This window comes from Jatropha curcas, chromosome 7, assembly GCF_041381405.1.
Source record: "Jatropha curcas cultivar XTBG-Jc1 chromosome 7, XTBG_Jcur_1.0, whole genome shotgun sequence".
Lineage (NCBI taxonomy): Eukaryota > Viridiplantae > Streptophyta > Magnoliopsida > Malpighiales > Euphorbiaceae > Jatropha > Jatropha curcas.
In genome coordinates this window covers 24,323,469-24,347,318 of record NC_143157.1, presented here as the reverse complement: position 1 = coordinate 24,347,318, position 23,850 = coordinate 24,323,469, and the positions used below count along the sequence as shown (strand labels likewise).

At 36.0% G+C, this 23,850-nt stretch overlaps 4 protein-coding genes across 4 annotated transcripts; 1 reads left to right on the top strand and 3 right to left on the bottom strand.

The window, feature by feature from the left end:
- The first annotated feature begins 843 nt into the window (after nucleotides 1–843).
- On the top strand, nucleotides 844–6,026 carry LOC105632947 (DEA(D/H)-box RNA helicase family protein). Its single transcript, XM_012215415.4, has 8 exons — nucleotides 844–1,412; nucleotides 1,820–2,095; nucleotides 2,541–2,864; nucleotides 3,808–3,999; nucleotides 4,077–4,232; nucleotides 4,396–4,841; nucleotides 5,055–5,212; nucleotides 5,475–6,026. The coding sequence occupies exons 1-8, from the start codon at nucleotides 1,038–1,040 to the stop codon at nucleotides 5,816–5,818; spliced, it is 2,271 nt and encodes a 756-aa protein (XP_012070805.1). The 5' UTR covers nucleotides 844–1,037; the 3' UTR covers nucleotides 5,819–6,026.
- Nucleotides 6,027–6,921: 895 nt separating this feature from the next.
- LOC105632946 (polyadenylate-binding protein RBP45) lies at nucleotides 6,922–11,296 on the bottom strand. Its single transcript, XM_012215413.4, has 7 exons — nucleotides 10,875–11,296; nucleotides 9,954–10,425; nucleotides 8,098–8,153; nucleotides 7,890–8,020; nucleotides 7,703–7,799; nucleotides 7,436–7,615; nucleotides 6,922–7,242 (listed from the first exon to the last, which is right to left on the bottom strand). The coding sequence occupies exons 1-7, from the start codon at nucleotides 11,157–11,159 to the stop codon at nucleotides 7,240–7,242; spliced, it is 1,224 nt and encodes a 407-aa protein (XP_012070803.2). The 5' UTR covers nucleotides 11,160–11,296; the 3' UTR covers nucleotides 6,922–7,239.
- A 567-nt stretch (nucleotides 11,297–11,863) lies between these two features.
- On the bottom strand, nucleotides 11,864–13,478 carry LOC105632945 (2-alkenal reductase (NADP(+)-dependent)). Its single transcript, XM_089723603.1, has 4 exons — nucleotides 12,971–13,478; nucleotides 12,654–12,820; nucleotides 12,455–12,537; nucleotides 11,864–12,375 (listed from the first exon to the last, which is right to left on the bottom strand). The coding sequence occupies exons 1-4, from the start codon at nucleotides 13,395–13,397 to the stop codon at nucleotides 11,997–11,999; spliced, it is 1,056 nt and encodes a 351-aa protein (XP_089579729.1). The 5' UTR covers nucleotides 13,398–13,478; the 3' UTR covers nucleotides 11,864–11,996.
- Nucleotides 13,479–20,762: 7,284 nt separating this feature from the next.
- LOC105632944 (2-alkenal reductase (NADP(+)-dependent)-like) lies at nucleotides 20,763–21,878 on the bottom strand. Its single transcript, XM_089724087.1, has 4 exons — nucleotides 21,739–21,878; nucleotides 21,422–21,588; nucleotides 21,224–21,306; nucleotides 20,763–21,144 (listed from the first exon to the last, which is right to left on the bottom strand). The coding sequence occupies exons 1-4, from the start codon at nucleotides 21,842–21,844 to the stop codon at nucleotides 20,766–20,768; spliced, it is 735 nt and encodes a 244-aa protein (XP_089580213.1). The 5' UTR covers nucleotides 21,845–21,878; the 3' UTR covers nucleotides 20,763–20,765.
- Between the last annotated feature and the right edge of the window lie 1,972 nt (nucleotides 21,879–23,850).

Here is a 23,850-nt window from a genome sequence, read left to right as displayed (position 1 = left end):
CGCTCTCGAAGGCAAAGAAGCGGAAATCAAATCTATGATCTAAATCATGGTGATCAACTCTACAAGTGCTCTTTGCTAATCATTCCAATGCATTACGTTTCTAATGAAACAACTTTCTTATTAGATTCATTAATTACTAAATAAAAAATTAATTACTAAGATTTGCTTTTCTTATTCATCTACTATAATTTATAAATTATAGGTCATTTTTCTTTCTAAAAATAAATTAATTTCTTAATTTTTAATTTATAAATTATAGGTCATTTTTCTTTCTAAAAATAAATTAATTTCTTAATTCTTTCGTGTCGTATCAATCTCTTAAGGGAAGCTTTTAAGTGTAAAATGAGTTCTTTCCATTATAAGTATTTTTTAAAATTATTTATTTTATTCTATTTCAAATTGTCATTTTAGAATATTAAGAAAACAACTTTAAAAATACATTTAAAGTGAAATAGTATAAATAATTAAATGTGAAAATAATTAGTAGATTAGTTTTTCCTCACTAATTATGTTGCTATTGAATTACTCATTTATAAAGGGCTTGTACTAGAAGGCATTGTTGATTAGTGGATTAGGATTTTTGAAGTTTTTGTATTTGGGTTATTGAAATTTAGAAATTTGTTCTTTGCCGTTTTTGACAGAAAATCAGACGAGAAAAAAACGCATCCTGTCGTCTGCTAACGGATGGGAAACTTATCCCTCTGGATTGATTGTCGTTTGTACAAATTACTTGCGGTTAAAAATCGTGGATCCAAAATAGACACTTGTCAAGATCTCTAAAACTGGCCACTGACGTGGCATAAAAATGTTACTAGCCATTTTTTTTTTTTGTTTTTCTTAAAATAATAAAACCTCCGCAAAAACCCTAAACCCTCTGGTAATGTCTCCATCTCTGTCTGTGAGCTAACTCGCCTGACTTGTCATCTTTTCCGATTCCTATTCTCCGATCAACCAAACACTCTTTAATATCTAACCGTAAATCTCTGTTTTCTATCTTAAACACTGAAAATCCATACTCCCAATCAACAACAAACGAAATGAGGAAGCCGAAATCCAAGTCTAGAACGCAGCGCAAGCAGCGCAGAGTAGTAGAAGTGGAAGAAATTTCGTTATTGAATGAATGGATCGAGTCCCAAAAACCTGAATCCGGGTCTAATCCTTTGGCTCTTCCACCTCTTCCATCTGATGCTCCGATTGGACGCCTACCAGATGGCACTTTCTCGCGCTACCCAGGAGCTACCAAGTTCAGCGAATTGCCTATATCGAAGAAAACAATAGATGGATTGAAGAAAGCTCATTATGTTTCCATGACTGAGATACAGAGAGCCTCCTTGCCTCATGCGCTTTGTGGGAGAGATATTCTTGGTGCTGCTAAAACTGGGTCTGGAAAGACCTTGGCTTTTGTTATACCTGTGAGTTCTTCTTCTCTTTTTCTTTATTAAAATTTGGGAACTCATTTTCTGGATTTGGCAGCTGCGCTATTATTTTTTGGTTTGCATAAGTGAAAGGGCATTTTGTTATGATTAGGATAATTTCTTTCATATCTATTCATATGCATTTATGATTGTAGTTATTTGTTAATTGATTTTTAGGGAACAGAAGACCTTATGTATGAGTAATTTTAGAACGCATAATGTGGTTACTTGGAATTATTTTGATTTCTAATTTTAATTTCTGGTAGGTAAATGTGAATGAATATTGTCTTTTTATCTCGCCTTGAACCATGCATTAGTTAGTCGAAGCATTTCTTAATAACTGCATGAAGGAATCTTCTTTCTCCCTTCTTTTTTACCCCTTAATATGTCTAATTGTATTTCAGGTTCTGGAGAAGTTACATAGAGAGAGATGGGGACCTCAAGACGGGGTAGGCAGCATCATAATATCTCCCACAAGGGAGTTAGCTGGTCAACTTTTTGATGTATTGAAAGCTGTAGGAAAATACCATAATTTTAGTGCTGGCCTCCTAATTGGTGGCCGCAAGGATGTTGATACTGAGAAGGAGCGGGTTAATGAGCTGAATATTTTGGTTTGTACTCCTGGTCGGCTTCTTCAGCACATGGATGAGACTCCAAATTTTGATTGTTCACAACTTCAGGTCACAGTTGCATTTTTCACAATTCATTTTGTATCTATGCTTCTTGGTTTCCTTTTTATCTTATAATAAATTTCTTCTACAAACCACGGATACAAGAACAAAAGGTCTGTAAATTGCTGTCGTGTCTATTTGTGGTGCCTTGCTGGCTCATCAGAAACATCATGGTGATCTGAAGCATACATTCTATTTTTATTATTTCCCTGGTGTCAATTTATATCCATGCTATTATTGGGTTTATTCATACACTTGAATGAATGAGCGTGTATTATTGTCTTGTTTTCCTCTGCCTTTTGAATCGTTATGACCAACTTCTTCTTGCTCTTCTTGCTCCTGCCCTTTCTACGATAGCCTCTCATGGGTGGTGAGCCTTGTTTGCTGGGTAAGTTGCATTGAATATCCTGTTCTTTCTAGCTGATTTGGGTGTAATTTTGTTGCTAGGAAACAGGTTTTAGTCCTTGATGAGGCAGATCGGATTCTTGATGTTGGCTTTAAGAAGGCTTTGAATGCAATTGTTTCACAGCTACCTCAGCATAGACAAACCTTGCTTTTCTCTGCAACTCAAACAAAATCTGTTCATGATCTTGCACGGCTTAGTTTAAAGGATCCAGAGTATGTTGGTGTGCATGAGAAATCTACAACAGCAACTCCCAGTCGCTTGCAGCAAACTGCAATGATAGTTCCTCTTGAGCAAAAGCTGGACATGTTATGGAGTTTTATTAAGGCACATCTTAATTCGAAGATTCTGGTATTTCTTTCAAGCTGCAAACAGGTAATTTCACATCTTTTTGTAAATGAGACAAAAATGTAGTCTCTGGATGACAGATTTGCTAAGGTCACTTTGATCTTGTGCATGATTATGCTAGGAGTGACTATGGCTCCATATTTCAAATTTGCTCACTTAGTATATTCTGATTGTCACTTGTATATAAATCATTTACTTTACAATTACATTACTGTAATCTAGTATGTTCCTTTGTTTCCAAAATTTATGTCTTTCGATTGTTTGAGTACTCCCTCATTTAGATCTACTGGTGTTATTGCTTACAACAACTGTTTCTGATGATGTAAACTGATCATTTATATTGTCTGCAAATCATATTATAATGATTCTAAAGTTTCAAACCTTTGTTAGTTGATTATTTTTAAAGGATTTAGTAATAATAATGATGATGGTGTTACGCTTACTAGTGGTGGCACTGGTGTTAGCAATGATGTTAATGGTATTATGGTAGTTGACGTTCTGTTTAGTAGTAGGGCAGCAAATGTTGTTGCTTATTATGACTATGGTGTTCTCCTGGTGGTCATGACTCTTGGTGAATTCTTAACCCTAGGTATGAGTTGATCTAGCCTACTTTAAAATCGTAATTTTACATTATCTAAACTTCCTTACATATTGTCCTGCTTTAAATTATTCAAAACAGATTCAAGAAATTTTGCAACTTTTCCCAAGCAATGCAAAAAACGGGAATTAATCATTTTGAAATTCAGTATGTCTGAACATGTTTGTATGTGGTCTATCACGAGGCAACTCTATATTGTAATAAGATGCTCCTTTCTATCAAAAACAACGAGGCTTCTTTTGCTTCTCCCATTTTCCCCCCTTTTTCCCAAAGGTCTACAACTTATTTGTTTCCAAGTTTTTTGTGTATATTATAATTTTTTATTCTAGGTTTTACTCTTCTCTATAGCCTGAGAGTTCTGTGTTATTACAGGTGAAATTTGTCTATGAAGCATTTAAGAAATTGCGGCCTGGGATTCCGTTGAAGTGTCTTCATGGAAAAATGAAGCAAGGGAAAAGGATGGTAATCTATTCCCAATTCTGTGAGAAGCGTTCAGTTCTCTTCTCAACTGATGTGGCATCAAGAGGCCTTGATTTTAATAAGGCAGTTGACTGGGTTGTCCAGGTCAGAAATTGGTTAATTTTGATTTTCATGAAGTGGAAAATGTACAATTCATTCTTAAAACTATTTGATTTCAATAGGTGGACTGTCCTGAAGATGTTGCATCCTACATACATAGGGTTGGTCGCACTGCTCGCTATCAATCTGGAGGAAGGTCGGTGTTATTTTTGACACCTTCAGAAATGAAAATGCTTGAAAAATTACAAGAAGCAAAAGTACCTATACAGTTTATCAAGGTAGGCGACTTAACTAAAAAGAGAAAAAGAAAAGAACAATCATCTCAATCATTCATCTTCTTTTTTTTTTTTAGCTTGATCTCACATTTATAATGTCCAATTCCTTGTCATCATCAACTGATTGATACTAACCATGCTTTTTTTCCTGTCTGCTAATTTTCAGGCAAACACTAAAAGATTGCAACCAGTTTCTGGTTTATTGTCAGCTTTACTGGTCCAAGATAAAGATATGCAGGACTTGGCTAAAAGGGCCTTCATAACATATATCCGGTCCATCTATATTCAAAAAGACAAGGAGGTGTTTGATGTAATGCAGCTACCAATTGATGAATTTTCTGCCTCAATGGGTCTACCGATGACACCGAAACTCCGTTTTCTGAATCAGAAAATTAAGGGAAAGAAGAAAGTACAAATTGAATTGGACAGTCATGATGAGGATAATGCAGATCCAGCAAGTGGTGGATTCAGTGAAAAAGATTCGGGAGGACATTCAGAGAAGCTAGATATTGGTGATTTTGGGGAAGAAACTGTGGGAAAAAGTGAACTTCTGCTAGCTAAGGGTTCTGAATGTGGAAGTGAACCAAAAGCAAGTGAACTTGAGTCTGTCATGTATGAAACTTTTATAGAATATTTATGTTTAGATATGAACCTTAGATATAAAGGTTACAGCATGCAAAAAGTTGAATATTCAAGTTTAACTCGAATGATGATTCTCCAGTTAAAATTTATACAATTGCATGGGGTATCCTGTTGTGATCTGTCATAGAATTGCATGGCTGTTTTTCTAATATATATATAATCTTTGTTTTAATTGTTTTGCAGACCTGCAACTCGAGTTTTGAAGAAAAAGAAGTTGAAGATTAATATCCATAGGCCGTCAGGAAAAAAGGTTGTCTTTGATGAGGAAGGCAATACACGTCCTCCACTTGCAAGGATAGGTGATGCCAGGAATGTCGATATTTCATCTCTACTTGATCAAGGTAAATACTGATAGTTCTAAATTGTCAACCATGAACAGCCCCTGAATGGTTCTACTTGTGTTGCAGCTGCAAAATAACCAATTATCTGATCATTTTTCATTATCTATGTGTATATACGAGTAGTTGTTGGTGAAGTGTTAGTTCCTCAAATGCATTTGCTGAGCTTTTCTTCCTAGCCAAATCAACTGGGGATGGTCAGGTTGACAGTTTGTGATCTCACATTAGATATCTGTGTCATTTGCTTAATCTGTCTATTTTGTAGGCAAAAGAGAGGAATATTATAAGAAGGCAAGGGAAGATTTAAAACAAGCAGACAAAGAGGATAAGCTTCTGGACCGCCAGCGTCGCCGGGAGAAACGAACCAAGGAAAAGATGAAGCGGAAGAAACAGACTGCAGAAGAAAAGGAAGAGGATAATGAAGATGATCTTTCTGGGTCAGAGGGGGAAAGAATAGGTGACAGGAACCGCAAGAGGACGAAGATATATTTTGATAGCGACAATGACGATGGTAACGCAGTAGGGAAGAGAGAGAACCTAGTGAATACTGATTCTATTTCTCTAGCAGAGCAAGAAGCTCTAGCTCTCAAGTTACTGAACTCTATGTGAACTCACAGATTCCATGGATTCTTTTTTTGCCTGATGCAATCACAAGTCGGTAGTTCTTATACCCTTTCTAGCATCTGGAATACATGACCATACTATGTTCCAATTTCTTTTTTTTTTTTTGTCAGTAAGGTGGAGAGTGTATAAGCCAGGAAAAAGTTGTCATTTGGTTCTATTAATTTAATTTTCTGGGTAATCCGTTTTGCTTCAATTATTAGTTGTCACAGTAAATGTTGAAAACTTTAACATCAACCAGAAAAAAATGAAGGGATTCACATGGTGCAGTTTGTGTAATAAGTTCGTTCCTATCTTCTTTCGAGGAAAACCTATTGATTTACATTTCACGGCTCGGGTTAAAAGATACAAATAATAAATAATAGTAAATCGCAAGAAATTCATTATTTTTTAAGATATAATTACAAAATTTGCATCATTTTAAATTTTATTATGTGAGGATTTCCTTTTCCAAAATATAGAATAAAGATAAACATATAATGAAAATGTATCAATTAAATTTTGTTAATCTCAAGAACTGAATGACAAACCCATATTAGGAGAAGAGAATACTCCTTTTCATTTTGTAGGATAATTTGACAAAATATAAACATTAAAAATTTAGTTAAAAAAAATCATTTATCATTTTTTACCTTTAATTTATTAAAATATTAATAAAAATATTTTATTTAATGAACAATTATAAAATGTAAATATTAAATAACAAACAAAATAAAACGAATAGAAAATTTTTTACCACTAAAATGACGTTATGACTAAAATAACCCCATAGACGCTTTCCTCTAAATAGTTGGCCACTCGTAACTTTATTTTCCCCCAATTCAGCTGTAACATTCAGTCTCTAAATTGCATGTGTCATATACTCTTTCTTTTAACAAAGATGATATTTCCATCGAGGTTAAAGCAAAACTAACTAAAATGAAATGCCACCCATATTTAAAACCATCGACAATTCAACTTCCACCTGCAATCAACCAAGGCGGCAGCCCCATAAAAAAGTTAAAAGTTCGTTTCTCCTTTCTTCCGGGTTGTAGAAAATCAATTGGATTTTTTTTTTTTCGAGAAAAAAGAAAAACAAGAGACCATGCAAATGCAAAGTCAGCACAATAACATAGTAATTAAAAGTATAAAGTTGCATTCACACAGCACAACAGCAATTAATGGCAAATCCATTGTGTATCACAATAATATTGGAGTGCAGTAATGCTCACTGCATGATGCCTCAACACACACTACCCATATCCATTTAAAACTAACGCCTAAAAACAAAACGGCATTGAAAAGCCTAGTTCCAAACACCAAGAAGCATTGTTCAACAGCCTGCCAGGATTGAACAAACTGCAACCTCAAGTTGTGATGCTAAGGATTAGGGCCAGTCCTCGTCCTTCATCCAGTAACAGAAAACTAGATCACTGCACAATAATCAAGCATATAAAAACCGAAATAATATACAACATAAATGACAAAGCTTGAACATGCGTCATCAGAAAAATATGTTTGCAGTATGGTTTTAAACAAAAACCTCCTTTTATAAGTGTTCCAATAGATCTATACTCTAATTTAATTGATTTAACAATCAACTTTTGCAGCTCAAGTTCAACTTGCCTGCTGCGGTTGTTGGTAGACCTGCTGCGGCTGTTGGTAAGTTCCTGGTTGCTGGTAGTTCCCATATCCAGGATAGCCACCATAATACATGTTAGGGTCTTGGGGAGGAGCATATCCATATTCATATCCCGGTGCATATCCATAATATCCACCATTCCACTGGCTTTGATCAGCCGATGCCTGGATATAAAAATGGATCCATTTTGAGTTTGCAAAATACATGAAAATGAGCACTGGAAACCAAATACATTTTGAAGGTTACAAAACCTGTTTGTTTGAAGGACTACGCCCCCATGAAAGTCGAATACTTTGTCCTGCTAACTGGGTTCCATTCAACATCAACAGTGCTTGCTCCGCACAGGCTCTAAAAAGAAAAATATCCAGATCACGGACCCATACACAATAGCAAGAAAAGAAGTATGAAACAGCATTTTAAGCAGCTATTTTCACATACCGGTTAGCAAACTGAACAAACCCACATCTCTTGCCCGCAGGTATTTTCACGTGCACTAGCTCCCCATATTTACTAAACACTTGTCTCAAATGCTCATCTGAAACACTAGGATCCAATGCCCCAACAAATATCTGCACTCAAGAGAAGTAATAAGTTGACTGTTTCGACTGGGATGCAACCTATTTCAACAGTAAAACAAACTACCCACTGTTGTATTATTTGGATCATTCTCGCCCTGGCTTCCTTGAGTATTCTGAAAGGGAGCTGCAAACCAGGAATAAACATAAAATAAAAAGGGAATAGAATCATAATGGAAAAATAAAAGTCATGCATAAATCGAGTGTAGCCTCAAAGATGCCAGAGGACAGCTGGAAGTTCTTAACATGGAAGAAACATGTAGTATGAGCACAACATGATCACTAACAATGTGATCACCATCATCCCCCACCCAAAAAAACAAAGAACTAGTGCTGTCCCTGATAAAGACAACAATTTAGAGAATATCATTGCAAAACATCGCACAATCAGTTACCATAGCTATAAACAACCACAAATAATAATTTTCAAGTGCACCAATTACAAACAGCATCCCATTGCCACTGTTTTCAGGCAACTTAACAGAATTAAGAAAAACAGTTAAAACCAGAGAAGTAGAAAATTCAACTTAAAATGATTACACATAATTTCCTTAAGATAATAATCAGACAGGACCACATTTTAAGCAAACACAATAACAATAAACATCTATCTTACAACCACACAATAACCAAAGAGCTGGGATGGACATCAAGAAGATAGAAGTATAGTTTCAGATATTCTGTATTGCACATGTATTCTATATGCCAAAAGAAGTATAAAGCATAAAAAAGATTGGATGCAATTAGGAGAGAGTACCTTTAGCCAAAAGAAGTCAAAACCATAACATGTCCAAAGTTCAAACCAAATGAGAGGCCTCAACAGAATTTAAGTTACTAGGCAATTAAGAAAATTGTCACCACATAACATTAATAGTTAATTTTGCATCCAATCAATATGAACAGAATGATCATTTCATCCCATACTTCATGTTGATTAGGTTCATTAGGTTCATTTTATCACATCTTACTAAAATATCTGGGAGATAATGATCCTCACACTAGTTCCTTGATGTTATAAAGTCACAACTTCAAAATTTAAGTCCAGATCAATAATTAACAGTTGTGTAAAAGAAGCTATAGGAAAGCAAGTATCTTGCGGATAAAAAAAAGAAGGGTGGAGGAGACTGAAGTGCTGTAGAACAACTACAAATCTAAGAAGGGGCAACTTAAGTAATCACCAGCCAAATAGAAACATCTTTTATGTATGATTACTCCAACTGATTTCTAGCATTTTGAATGAGCATTCAAAGCTAAGATCCTTTATGAGGTAGAATATCAAATAAAATTTATAAAAATCTAAAGGTGCAGCCCATAAATAAACAGTTGCAAAGTAACTGAAACATGAAGAAATAAATGACGTATCTTATTATAAAACATAAATTAAGGTATACTGGAAAGGAAGTAAACTATTCTTTGGATAAAAAGAAGGTGCAAATTTAACTTGAGCGGTAAAACTTAGAATGTAAGGAACTGAAAATGTAATTCTGGAATGTAGCAAATCGCCACAAGAAAATTAAGTAAACTTATGACGTAAACAAAGTAACTGACCTAAAATGAGGCCACGCATTTAAGTGGAATCATTTCAGCTGAAATCAGTTCCAGGCCCCCGAAAATGAGAGCCTCTTGGTGTCCTGCTTTAAGACAACATGAGGTTTATATAAGATTATGCATGTTTTAACGGGAATTAAATGTGCCCAAGTTTACAAAGGTAAGTACTGGAAGGAAATGACTTTTCATATTGCATCTATCTTCAAGATCAAAACTGGAAGCACAGCAAATTAACACTGTTTGAACAAAATCAATTGAAAAATGAGCAAATAAGTAAAGTAATTCAAGCAATCAGCTACATTCCACACATAAAAATCAAACAGCTACGTTCCCATTCAACAACGTTACCTAGATTAATAAAGACAAATATATGGCATACCTTTCTGAAATTGCTGTACTACAGGTTTCTTTGTAGCAGCTGGCCCAATCCGCATTTGCCTAGTGGAACAATACTGTCCATTCATTTCAACCATGGCTCGTCTTTGTTCATTTTCATCACCAAACCTCACAAATCCATAACCCTTAGAGCGTCCAGTGAGCCTGTCAGTGACAACTTTTGCACCTTTAACAGTTGTGTACACATTTCTAAATGTTTCTTGTAATAGGTAATCATTGACGTCAGCAGCCAAATCTCCAACAAAAATTGTAAAATCAGGACCATCATCTTGCCGCCTTTCACCAGCCGCAAGAGTGGCCCAATTCAGCCGAAAAGTCTGGTCAGTATTTGGCATCAAGGCACCATTATATGTCTGCAAGATCCTCTCTGCTGCTGCACGACTAACAAACTCAATGAAACCATAACCCTCTGGAAGGCCTGTCTGCTTATTCCGAATAACCTTAGCTGAAACAACCTGCAAGACACCGACAATAATATTAAAATCCAATCGCATTAAGATAACTAAGTACACGTTTGTAAATTTCCTTACTCTAAAGGAAATATGTTCGTTTAACACGTTCTTGCTTTTTCTCATAAAAAAAAAGCAAGTAATAGAAAGAATTGAAATCAACACAGATTCACATCCACCTAGATCAAGGTCATCGCTACAGATATAAAATGCTGCCTCACATTTAATCCAGTTCATTTATTTATATACACATGCATTATACATATAGCCATAGTAGAAAAATATCACAATTTTCATGTAAAACCCATATTCAGTAAATTACGGCATAATATACTTGCCGTCAAAAGAAAAAACATTATACCCTTTTGCATCTAAAAAAACAAAATCCACTTCCTAGAAATCAAACCTAAAAACATGAAACGCATAGAGACTTGAAACTAATCTATAAAGATTACCTCCCCAGTGGAAGAGAAGATGCTTAAAAGGTAATTTTCGTCCATCCACTGCTGCAAGTCTCCGATCCACAACGACTTGATCTCGGCGGAATCTCCATCGCCGCTAGCTTGTGGCTGAGCCACGCCGTAAGTCGGGGGAGGCACAGGCGGCGGGGTCCAACCAGAAGGAGGTGGAACAGGCTGCTGCTGCTGTTGCATCATCCACTGCTGCTGCGTTTGCTGTTGGTACTGCTGATCCGTCGGCATCTGTTGAGGGACTACACCGGCTCCGGGCTGTTGCATCATATTGTGGATTAGGTTAATCGAAAGAAAGGACGACCGGATCTGAGAATATTTGAAAGCCCGAGAGAAAAGAACTAGAGTCTATACAATTCCGAATCCCAAAAGCAATTGAAGGGTAAGGGAATTTGCGACAGAGGTTTGGGTAAGGATGGCTTTATATTGGGAGAGGACATGCGAAGTCGGTTTTGTCTTGGGCCTTACGGTTAGTGTAACAAATTTTGGGTTGGGCTTCAGAGAATTGAGTTGGAATGGGCTCTGATATTTTATTCATTAATGAACTTTTTTTTTTTTCCTTTTAATTCATTAGGAGAATCAATGAGTTACAATAATTTGATAAAATAAAATGTCTCTCTTATTATCCCATTAAATTAATAAAAATCCTTATATTCGAGAGTAAAGATATGTAAAACCACCGATCAAACTAAACCGGAAACCGAATCAACCTATTTGATGGCTGCTCGTTGAGAGGATTCAAACTGAAAACTCCACACTTTTCACGTTACAAGAAAACCAATCTTATCATATTTTGTTGACATTTTATCATTGATGATAAACTACTAAAAAATAAAGAATTATTGCTTTTGTTTTAATTTTTATTAGCAACGAATATGTACAAAATTTAAATTATCATATCCGGAAGGAAAAAAACTACTCACCTATCTATCATTCTAAGATTATTATGTGAAAGGTATTTTAGAAAATAAAAATAAATATGAATTTCAATTCTAAATTTATTCCAAACATGATATCCATTTGTAAATTTATTCCAAACGAGTCAAAATCAAAACACGGTTACAAATAGACAAGATTGCCTAATACTACAGTCTACGAAGATAATAATCACTCATCGGCAATCTTAACCACTTGTTTTCCTACGTTACCGCTGGTAAATAGCTTAACAAAAGCCGCAGGAGCACTTTCTATGCCATCAGCAATATCTTCAACATACACAATCTTCCCTTCTTTGATTTTTGGTATTACAATTTTCAGGTACTCTGGAAAAAGCTGATAGTAATTGGAAACAATAAATCCTTCCATACGGATGCTTTTCAGTACAAATTGCACGATATTGTACGCTCCATCAAATTGGTTCAAATTATATTGTGACATTAATCCGCAAACGACAATTCGTCCTTGAAATTTCATATTTAGAAGCACTGCATCAAGCATCTTTCCACCAACATTGTCAAAATATATATCAATTCCTTCGGGAAAGTGCCTGTGAAGAAGTCGTTTGGATTATTATATATTTATGTTGATAAAGAAAATAAAATACAAAACAATAAGCACTTAATTACCTTCTCAAAGCTGCATTGAAGTCTTTTTCTTCATTATAATTGAAAGCATCATGGAATCCAAACTTAGTCTTTAATAAATGGACCTTATAATGGAGCAATAATAATAAAAACAAATAATAAATATGAAATTTATTATCGTGCTTGATGAAAATAGCATGGAAGAACTTGGGAAGGGCATGAATGGAATATTGGAACTCACTTTTTCTTTACTTCCAGCACTTCCAACCACATAGCAACCAGTCAGCTTGGCAAACTGACCAACAAGTTGACCGACTGCACCAGAAGCTGCTGAAACAAACACATACTCTCCTTTCTTAGGAGCACCAATCTCATAAAAACCAGCATAAGCAGTTAGGCCAGGCATACCTATATATAAATTACAAATCCACAATAAGAATCTGGTATACTTGTTTTACTGATATTTAAACCATCTTCAAGATTGTGATCTGAAATTCAGACTTGCAACCTAATTGAAAACAGAAGAGAAAAACACAGAAAAAAGAAAACTCAGCATACCAAGAATTCCAGTGTAATAGGAAAGTGGCAAATCGGTGTGAAGGATTTTAGAAAGAGTCGGAGGTGTCGGTGTTGGAACGAGACTATACTCTTCCCAGCCAGTCATTCCCCAGACCAAGTCACCTTTCTTGAAGTTTGGATGCCTTGATTCTATAACTTTACCCACTCCAACTCCAGTTATAACAGAACCAGGCTCAAAAGGCTCATGAGGGTATCCTTCGATTTTGGCTCTCATTCTGCTTCTCATATATGGATCACAGGACAAATACAGATTCTTGACAAGAACCCCATTAGTTCCTTCTGGTACTTTGAGTTTGATCAAAGCAGTACTCACCAACATGTCTGATTCTTTAGGGTAACCTTCATTCACGAAATCTTTGAATATAATCTGTTTGTTGCTCACTATTTCTTCACTTTCACCATCCATTGTTGCTATTCGCTAAGCTAATTAATTTCTCTCAAGTCTCAACTGTAATGTAGTTTGTGCAACACAACCATAGACTCAGAAATGAAGTTTCTACATACATTTCATAAATTCGACAATATATATAGTCAAAAAAAGTTAAACTTGACTTTCTCTTTCTGGTGGGTCCATGGTGTATATATATATATATATATATATACTGCCAGATTAACTACTGAACACCACACACACACGTATATATATATATTCAGATGACAACTCACCGGACCTGATCTTCTTTAAAAAAAAAAATGTATACCTAACGTTACCTACTTCATCCACATGTGAATCAACTATATTTATTTGGCTGAAGAGCTACATATGGAATATATCTCTCTTTTATAAATTTTTTACATTATTTATCATTTATTACTTGCAACGTGAGCAATTTTTAAAATTTTTTGCTATTATGTCATTTATTATTCAATTCCCGCGTTGCTCACGTTCCTATTTGTTTATATTCTGAATATTTTGGTTAATGAAGTTATTTTCTTTTTAAAAAAATTATTTAATTCCCGCGTGGTTCATGTTCATTATGTTATGCATAGAGTTTTCAAGGTTGTTATGGTGACTACGTCCGCTTATTCTTATCCACTTCATTAACAAATGACTATATAAGTATTATACTAAAACATGGCAAGTTGACCCTTAAAATAAGGCTTGTCTATATATTAAGTTAATCTATAAGAGCTTTTTAAAAAGTTATTATTGTTTCCTTTAACTTTTTTTTTTTAAGCAAATGATTAGAAATACGTTCATTTAAACTAAAAAAATCATTTTTAATTAGTTTAATATTTGGGTGGCTCATATACTGGGTCTGCATAAATCTTTCTCCACAAACATGAATTAAATCATTAAATTTTATGGTTTGTTTGTGAATTCATAATCTAAAATTGTTAACTTATGAAAAACCCCAAATGGGTCAAATCATATAGTTTCCGCATCAAATTATAATATTAATGAAATAAATCAATTTAGGAGAGAAACTCTGCCTGGATAGTAATTAAATAAAACACAATTAAATTTGTAAATAATCTCATAAAGAATAATAAACAAAAATAGAGTTTAGAAATAAAAACTAGTCAACGATGGGTTTGAACGGTTTCCTTGAATCTTAACACCAATCTTGAGCACTTGAAGTCTTAAAGAAAAAAATTAACTAGAGAACCACAGATTAAAACATTCCCTCAACGTAGCTAATCTCTCTCTTTCTATAGACTTTTTGGGGAACCTCCGACTTCATTTAGGAAAAAGAATCTTTAATCAAGAAGAAATCGTTTGAGGGTAGGAAATTGATTAGATTTTGTAATTCTTTCAAATTAGGATTCTCCCAGCGACTTGATAGATTTTAAGCTTGATTGGCATGTCAGAAAGCGTTTCGCGCAAGTCCATGCAAGCGGCACGGGCTAGAACTGACGTTCTCGGCCCAATGTAAAATCTGGTATTCAGCACAGGCGTGCTATCTGGCATTGCTTGGGCGTGCTAGGCTCTGAGTCCTCAAGGTGGTTATAGAATGGGCTGTGCTTGGATGAGCACGCTCAGACATCAACAGCTTCTTTTAGCACTAGCGTGCTCTCTGGCATGGCTGGGGCATGCTAGCCTTTGAACCTCAGTTGAATTTATCTTGAACACAGCATGAGAGTGCTGGATAACACGCCCAGGGCGTGCCTGCCTTTTTGCTTAGGCACACTCTTTTCTGCATTTTTGACTGATTTTCTATAAAAATGCTATAAAATTCCTCAAGATCAAGCGAAATGTGATTCAAGGAAGCTTTAAACAAAAATAAAAGTAAAACTAAATAAAAAAATAATTAAAGTAATTAAAAATACTAAAATTCTAAATAAAAACTATATTAAAAATATCATAAAAATAACACCTATCAGTAACTTGTGCCACTCCATATCCATATAGAGGCTGCGTATTAGTAAACAATAGCAACAAACGTTTACATATATTTCTAAAACATGTTGAAAATATTACATTTGTTTGGTATCATTTCAAAAATAACTAGTTAACTAACCGAACCAAGCTCGTAAGTGGGAAGTATTTGGCAGTTTTCGGCTTTTTTCGTTAGGTTTCTCATGAAGCGATCACAAAACAAGTAGAGATTCTTGACAATAACTCCATTCGTTCCTTCTGGTACTTGAAGTTCGATCAAATTACTACTCACATACATGTCTGATTCTTGAGGGGAACGTGTATTCTCGTAGCTTTTGAATATAACCTGCTTTTTGGTCACCGTTTCTTCTTTTGCACCCGCCAATGTAGCTGATCAATTAAGCCATCTCTCTATAAACAAAAGGAAATTCAGGAATGACTTGATGATTTTATTGAGAAACTGAATTGAATTTATACACAAGAATAACAACTAAAATCTCCTAAAACAGAGGAGATTTATTGAATTTAAACAAGCAGAAAATCTCTAACAGAAACCAAAATCAAGGAATAGAAAATCAGTATCTCTACACCAAATCTGTGGCTGGTCAAAGATACATGTGCTGATATACCCCCTTCAAGCTAGATGGTGTGGAACAACACCTAGCTTGGATAAGTGACGATTGAAGAGTTCTTTTACAAGGGGCTTTGTGAGTGTATCAGCTAATTGATCTGGACTAGGAATATGACTGACCAGAAGCTGTTGATCTTGAATTTTTTGTCTGACATAATGAAAATCTACAGCTACATGTTTCATTTTACTATGAAGGACAGGATTGTGACATAAGTAGGTAACTCCTAGATTGTCACAGTAAATGGTAGGTGGGAGAGACAGAGATACACCGAGTTCTTTGAGTAGGTTTTTAACCCAAGTTGTTTCATCAAGAGCGGTGGCAACGGCTCGATATTCAGCTTCCGTAGATGAACGAGCAATGGTTCTCTGTTTTTTTGAAGACCAGCTGATGGGATTAAGACCAAGATAAAGAAGATATCCTGTCGTAGAACTTCGATCAGTAATGTTGCCGGCCCAATCAACATCAGAATACACAGTGAGGGTAAAGTTGCTGCAACTAGTGAGACGAAGACCATAATGAGCAGTTTGTTTGAGATACCGGAGAAGACGTTTGACAGCTTTCCATTGAGATTCAGAGGGGGAATGCATGAATTGAGATAACCGATTTACAGAGAAGGCAACATCGGGTCGAGTAAACGACAAGTACTGTAACTTTCCCATTACATGTCGATACTCAGTGGCATTATGAGAGGGACTGCCATCATTCAACTGCAAACTTTGAGTAGAGCTCATCGGAGTTTGGACACCCTTGCACTCATGCATATTGAGATCATGAAGAAGTTCAGAAATGTACTTAGCTTGTGAGAGAATTAATCCAGATCCATTACGATGAACCTCAATGCCAAGGAAGTAATTCAAGGGACCAAGATCTTTGAGAGAAAAATGGGCTGCTAGAGATGAAGTGATCTGTTTGACGATCAAAGTGTCACTGCCAGTAAGAATTATATCGTCCACATACACCAAGAGATAAATGATGCCTCGCGATGTTTGGTAAATAAAAAGGGATGGATCAGATTTGGATTTAACAAAACCCATTTGTAGCAGATGTGATGTAAACTCATTGTACCAGGCACGAGGTGCCTATTTAAGTCCATAGATAGCCTTCCTCAAGCGGCAAACATGAGATGGATGAGTAGAATCTTCAAATCCAGGAGGTTGAGACATAAAAACCTCTTCTTCAAGTGTCCCTTGGAGAAATGCATTATTGACATCAAGCTGATTCAGAACCCAATTATGATGCACAGCAAGAGAAAGAACAATACGGACCGTGGTTGGTTTGACAACAGGGCTGTAAGTGCAGTGATAGTCAATGCCGGGACGTTGAGTAAATCCTTTGGCTACGAGGCGAGCCTTGCATCTATCAAATGAACCATCTGCTTTCCTTTTTATCCTGTAAATCCATTTACACTAAACAATATTCTGGTTCGAAGCCTTGGGAACAAGTGCCCACGTTTGATTCCGAATTAATGCATCAAATTCTGCTTGCATTGCTTGTTTCCATTCTGGGTATTTTTGGGCTTGTTTAAATGTATGGGGAGTGATGGCAGGGGAAAGGTGAGCAAGATAATCAAACGGTTTACGAGGTCGAAATATGTTATTCTGGGATCTGGTGGTGGGGCGGTTAGGTGGGGGTGGTGGTGGTGGTGGTAGGGAGGGGGAGGGAGTTTGGTGTGTTGTGGGATTACTGCTTGATGGAGGATGAGAAGGTGAGGAAGAGATGGGTGGTAAAAGGGTGGTAGCAAGAGGATGATGTGTGTGGCCACGATGATATGTAATGAGAGAATTATTTTGGGAAGTGGAAGGGAGAGATAAAGAAGTACCTGAAACCGTGGAATCCGTAGGAGAATGACCGGAGGAGACGGACGGTGCTGTATTGGTGTGTGTTTCCCTAACAGTAATAGGTGAGGGTAAAGGCAATATTGAATTAGGATCAATTGGTGAAGGTGGGTTTGGGCTGGCTAGTAAATCAGAGAGTGGGTTATCACAAATTTCCCATGTGATAGAAGGAAAATGGGGGTTGAGATGAGAGAAAATAGTTTGAGAGGGAAAATTATTTTCAAGAAATTTCACATCTCGGGAGATATAAACTTTAGAGTTAGTTGGGTCAAAACATTGATGAGCATAATGAGTTTGAGAAAAACCTAAGTAGACACAGGGGGTGGACCGGGGCTGAAGTTTATTTAAAGTATAAGGCTTAAGCCAAGGGTAACATAGACATCCAAAAGTGCGTAGGGAATTATAGTTGGGGGGAACACCAAATAATTTCTCAAATGGTGATTGATTTTTTAGGTTTGGTGTGGGTAGTCGGTGGATGAGATAGGTAGCGTGATGACAAGCAAATGACCAAAAAGATGATGGTAATGAGGCAGTATGTAAAAGGGTTTTGGCAGTTTCAACAATGTGCCGGTGACGGCGTTCAGCTAAAGCCACTCTTTGTGGGGTATGGGGAGGTGAGATTAAGTGTTCTATGCCATGGGAGCTAAGATATGGATATAAGCTTTTATATTCTCCTCCACCATCAGTGTAAAGTGAAACAATTTTAGTTTTAAAATATCGTTCCACTAATGGATGAAATTTTTTGAATATTTCTTGAACATCACTTTTATTTTTAAGTGTGTACAACCAGGTGTATTTGGTGTATTGGTCAACAAAAATACAATAGTATCTTTTTTTGTCAATGGAAAGAACTGGGGAGGGTCCCCACAAATCACTGAATAAAGTTTGAAGAGGAGCATTACTGGATAGGGATAACTGTTGGAAGGGAAAACGGTGCACTTTATTGGAGCAACATGAGTTACAAAAAGTGAACTTGTCTCTTGATGAAACTGGTAAAGCAAATTTATTTACAATAAATCTGAAAATTTCAAGGTGGGGATGGCCAAGACGGTTGTGCCATGTATGGAGAGGAATTGTTGTGATGGTAGAATTAACGATGGGTTTGATGGACTTGGTGCAGTTGGGCCATTCATAAAGTCCGTCTCTATTCCGACCGTAAACCAGCGGAGTCCTCGTTTTCAAGTCCTTCACACAAAAATCAAAAGGAAAGAATTCAATGGAGGTGAGGTTATCTTGATTAAACTTTGAAACAGAAACAAGATTTTGTTTAATATCAGGTGCACATAAGGTGTTATGCAAGTTAAAAGCATTATCTGATGCAATTAATTTTCTAGAACCAATGTGAGTGATCGGAATAGTTTTACCATTGCCCATTGCTATTCCTTCTGAACCAGTATATTCTTCTAGACTGTGAGGTTCAACAGTAACATGGTGAGAGGCACCTGAGTCAAGAATCCACGGACTAGCAGTAGCTTGCTTAGCAGAGACATAATTGGCCTTGGCTTCTAGATGGTTGTGAGATTGAGATCTACAGACATTCGCCGTATGACCAAGTTTATTGCACAATTGACAACGTACTAGATTGTTGTTCATTGAACGCCCTTGAGTAGAAGAATTGGAACAATTATTGAGGCCCAACTGAGAGTTTGTGTTGTTATTGAATCGACGATTATTGCGATTGTTGAAATTGTTGAATCTATTGCGGGTGGCAATTGTAGCTGTGATTGGAGGCGACACCTTCTTTGATTCCTCATGTTGAAGAAATAATTCGTGATCAAGCAGCTTCTCATATAATTCTTCGTAGGAGATAACAGAATCTCTTGCTCGAATTGCAGCAGAAATCTCACGGAATTCTGGTCCAAGACCACTGAGAATTTTCACAATTAATTCATCATCAGAGACTGGCTTTCCTGCTGTTGCAAGTTCATCACAAAGAGATCTAGCTTGATGAAGATAATCTGTCACAGGTCGGGAGTCCTTTGTAAGACGAGCAAGCTGGTCTCTTAGACTGAAAATTCGTGTTTGGGACTTATTTGCATACGCTGTGTGAAGAGAGCTCCATGCAAGTTTGGCGGTTGAGGCAGCAGCAACAGTTGGAGCAATTGTTGAATCGACAGATGCCATGATTGCATTCTGGATCAATTGGTCTTGTCGGAACCAAATACTGTAGTTGGGGTTTGCAATTTGCTGATTATCTTGGGTAAGAGTAGGTGAGGGAGCTGGGGAGGTTCCATCTAGATGGCCAAACAGGTTGTGTCCATGCATGAGCATGGATATTTGGGCTTTCCAAGTGGCAAAATTGTGGCTGCCAATAAGTTTAATTGGTAATTGAGATACTGGATTGAATTGAACAACATTAGTATTGTTGTTATTGGAATCAGCATTAATGACATTTACGTTGGAGGCCATTTGATGAGATTGGGTTGGATATTCAGAGAATGTTACTCGCTAGAGCTAATACAGCTCTGATACCATATAAACAAAAGGAAATTCAGGAATGACTTGATGATTTTATTGAGAAACTGAATTGAATTTATACACAAGAATAACAACTAAAATCTCCTAAAATAGAGGAGATTTATTGAATTTAAACAAGCAGAAAATCTGTAACAGAAACCAAAATCAAGGAATAGAAAATCAGTATCTCTACACCAAATCTGTGGCTGGTCAAAGATACATGTGCTGATACTCTCAACTGCAATTTTCTAATTGAATGAATATCAAATTTAATAAATTTTGTTTCTTTATAACTGGGTTTATATATTCTCATCACCCACCTAAACTACTTAATGAATTCAATTCCATTTATTTGATCAGTCAAGATTAACCAGCTAAATATTTGAACAAAGTCAGATTTTTATCTGAGCTGTTCATATAATTAGTAGTGTACATCCAACTTTATTTCATTAAATATAAACGAGTCAAAATCAAAACACGGTTACAAATAGATAAGATTTGCCTAATACTACAGTCTACAAAGATAATAATCACTCATCGGCAATCTTAACCACTTGTTTTCCTACGTTACCGCTGGTAAATAGCTTAACAAAAGCCGCAGGAGCACTTTCTATGCCATCAGCAATATCTTCAACATACACAATCTTCCCTTCTTTGATTTTTGGTATTACAATTTTCAGGTACTCTGGAAAAAGCTGATAGTAATTGGAAACAATAAATCCTTCCATACGGATACTTTTCAGTACAAATTGCACGATATTGTACGCTCCATCAAATTGGTTCAAATTATATTGTGACATTAATCCGCAAACGACAATTCGTCCTTGAAATTTCATATTTAGAAGCACTGCATCAAGCATCTTTCCACCAACATTGTCAAAATATATATCAATTCCTTCGGGAAAGTGCCTGTGAAGAAGTCATTTGGATTATTATATATTTATGTTGATAAAGAAAATAAAATACAAAACAATAAGCACTTAATTACCTTCTCAAAGCTGCATTGAAGTCTTTTTCTTCATTATAATTGAAAGCATCATGGAATCCAAACTTAGTCTTTAATAAATGGACCTTATAATGGAGCAATAATAATAAAACAAATAATAAATATGAAATTTGTTATCATGCTTAATGAAAATAGCATGGAAGAACTTGGGAAGGGCATGAATGGAATATTGGAACTCACTTTTTCTTTACTTCCAGCACTTCCAACCACATAGCAACCAGTCAGCTTGGCAAACTGACCAACAAGTTGACCGAGTGCACCAGAAGCTGCTGAAACAAACACATACTCTCCTTTCTTAGGAGCACCAATCTCATAAAAACCAGCATAAGCAGTTAGGCCAGGCATACCTATATATAAATTACAAATCCACAATAAGAATCTGGTATACTTGTTTTACTGATATTTAAACCATCTTCAAGATTGTGATCTGAAATTCAGACTTGTAACCTAATTGAAAACAGAAGAGAAAAACACAGAAAAAAGAAAACTCAGCATACCAAGAATTCCAGTGTAATAGGAAAGTGGCAAATCGGTGTGAAGAATTTTAAAAAGAGTCTGAGGTGTCGGTGTTGGAACGAGACTATACTCTTCCCAACCAGTCATTCCCCAGACCAAGTCACCTTTCTTGAAGTATGGATTGTTATGAATTAATCTCAAATAATTCAATAATAACCTAGATCATGCAAACCACTAGATTCAACAAAATAGATTGAATAAGAAAAGGTTGCGTACCTGACATCGTTGTTCATCGATCTTGATGTGTAGAATTAGGTTTGCAGCCTTCCAGAGAATTGAAGAATCGATTTAGCGGAAGCAGTACGAAAGGAACGTAAAACTGAATCGTATTCAACTCCTCTGGGGACCACGACCTTTATATACCTGTAGCGTTAGTACAATTCCTATTTTGGTCCTTTAACGAAATAAGAATTATATAATGGTCTCTACACTTAATATCTATAATTAGTTGATACCTCAATAGTCAATTATTCACAATCAAGACCACATTTGAAATTGACTTTATAATTAGACTGCTGTACATATTTAATTTTACATATTAAGCCCACAATAGAAAATTAAATCCAACAATCTCCCACTTGGGCGAACATATGTTAAATAAAAAACATACACCAAAATGAGCTCAACAAACGCAGTCATACAAGGTATCCAAAAACAATCTCGTCCATTAGTTATATTGATAAAGAGCTGAAGAAACATTCGCCATAGATCTCATGACTAAGTTCATCATCAACTACATTACCAATATCCCTAAATGACATAGATTCATTATAGAAGTGTAGCATGAAAACTACATGCAATGTGATCATCATGTCTGTTTCCAACTGGTCACCAACAAAAGTGAGATCAAGCAAAACAATAATAATAATACAGAGTGTAACCATCAACCAAAATGAGTACTCAACAAAATTTCATAATAAAACATATCCAAAACAAAATAGAGCATTCAAAAACATAATGTCTACATAAAGAGCAAACTCCCACTAAAACTAGACAGTCTCAAACAAAACGATACCCATATGAGCGGTGTGCTCATGGAAAACTTTCGGTATCACTGCCTTTGTAAGCGGATCCGCAATCATAGAGTTTGTTCTAATATGCTCTAAGGATATCTGTCCACTCTGTATCCTCTCCTTCACAGCCAAGAACTTAATCTCAATGTGTTTTGATCGAGAAGAGCTCCTGTTGTTGTTGGAGAATAAAACGGCTGACCTGCTGTCACAATACAACTTCAGTGGTCTTTCTATTCCACCTACTACACGCAGCCCAGTGACAAGGTTTCTCAGCTAAATAGCTTAATTGGATGCCTCATAAGATGCTACAAATTCAGCTTCCATGGTGGAGGTTGCTACTAGAGTTTGTTTCACACTCTTCCAAGAATAGCACCACCAGCCAATAGAAAAATGTAGCCAGATGTGGATTTTCTACTGTCTTGGCATCCAGCGAAATCAGAATCAGTATACCCAATGATCTCAAGCTGATCTGATCTCCTATATGTGAGCATATGTCCCTTAGTCCTCTGAAGATATCTCATGACTCTTTTGGCTGCTTTCCAATGATCCATTCCTGGATTGCTGAGATATCTACCTAACATGCCAACTATAAAAGAAATGTCTGGACGAGTACAAACTTGAACATACATAAGACTTCCTACAGCTGATGCATAAGGAACCTTTTGCATTTCCTGAATTTCAAGTTCACTCTTTGGACATTGTTGATTACTAAATTTATCACCTTTTGCAATAGGGGTATCCAATGGTCTAGAATTCTGCATACTAAAACAAAAGAAGCTTCACCTAAATTTTTCATCTCAAAATGCTTTGAAAGAAAAACTTTGGTTTCATGCAGCAAGACTTTACAATTAGTAGCAAGAAGTATGTCATCCACATATAAGACCAAAAAGATAAACCTACTCCCACTGAACTTATGGTACACACAATTTTCAACAGCATTTGCCTCAAAACCAAACGAGACAATTACTTGGTTGAACTTAAAGTACCATTGACGAGAAGCTTGCTTGAGTCCATAAATGAATTTCTTTAATTTGCATACCAGATGTTTTGGATCTCCAATTACAAAATTTTTTGGTTGCA

Bases quoted from the DNA above. Each gene is read 5' to 3' on its own strand.
- LOC105632946 (XM_012215413.4), bottom strand. From the start codon at position 11,159: ATGATGCAACAGCCCGGAGCCGGTGTAGTCCCTCAACAGATGCCGACG. The intron at 10,426-10,874 runs GTAATCTTTATA...GGTGTCTTGCAG, and splicing joins TCTTCTCTTCCACTGGGGAG to GTTGTTTCAGCTAAGGTTAT. The intron at 8,154-9,953 runs GTATGCCATATA...CCTGGTTTGCAG, and splicing joins AGTACAGCAATTTCAGAAAG to CTCCCTTTCAGAATACTCAA.
- LOC105632947 (XM_012215415.4), top strand. From the start codon at position 1,038: ATGAGGAAGCCGAAATCCAAGTCTAGAACGCAGCGCAAGCAGCGCAGA. The intron at 1,413-1,819 runs GTGAGTTCTTCT...ATTGTATTTCAG, and splicing joins CCTTGGCTTTTGTTATACCT to GTTCTGGAGAAGTTACATAG. The intron at 4,233-4,395 runs GTAGGCGACTTA...GCTAATTTTCAG, and splicing joins TACCTATACAGTTTATCAAG to GCAAACACTAAAAGATTGCA.
- LOC105632945 (XM_089723603.1), bottom strand. From the start codon at position 13,397: ATGGATGGTGAAAGTGAAGAAATAGTGAGCAACAAACAGATTATATTC. The intron at 12,821-12,970 runs GTATGCTGAGTT...ATTTATATATAG, and splicing joins CTATTACACTGGAATTCTTG to GTATGCCTGGCCTAACTGCT. The intron at 12,538-12,653 runs GTGAGTTCCAAT...CTCCATTATAAG, and splicing joins GTGCTGGAAGTAAAGAAAAA to GTCCATTTATTAAAGACTAA.
- LOC105632944 (XM_089724087.1), bottom strand. From the start codon at position 21,844: ATGACTGGTTGGGAAGAGTATAGTCTCGTTCCAACACCGACACCTCAG. The intron at 21,307-21,421 runs GTGAGTTCCAAT...CTCCATTATAAG, and splicing joins GTGCTGGAAGTAAAGAAAAA to GTCCATTTATTAAAGACTAA. The intron at 21,145-21,223 runs GTAATTAAGTGC...ACTTCTTCACAG, and splicing joins TTCAATGCAGCTTTGAGAAG to GCACTTTCCCGAAGGAATTG.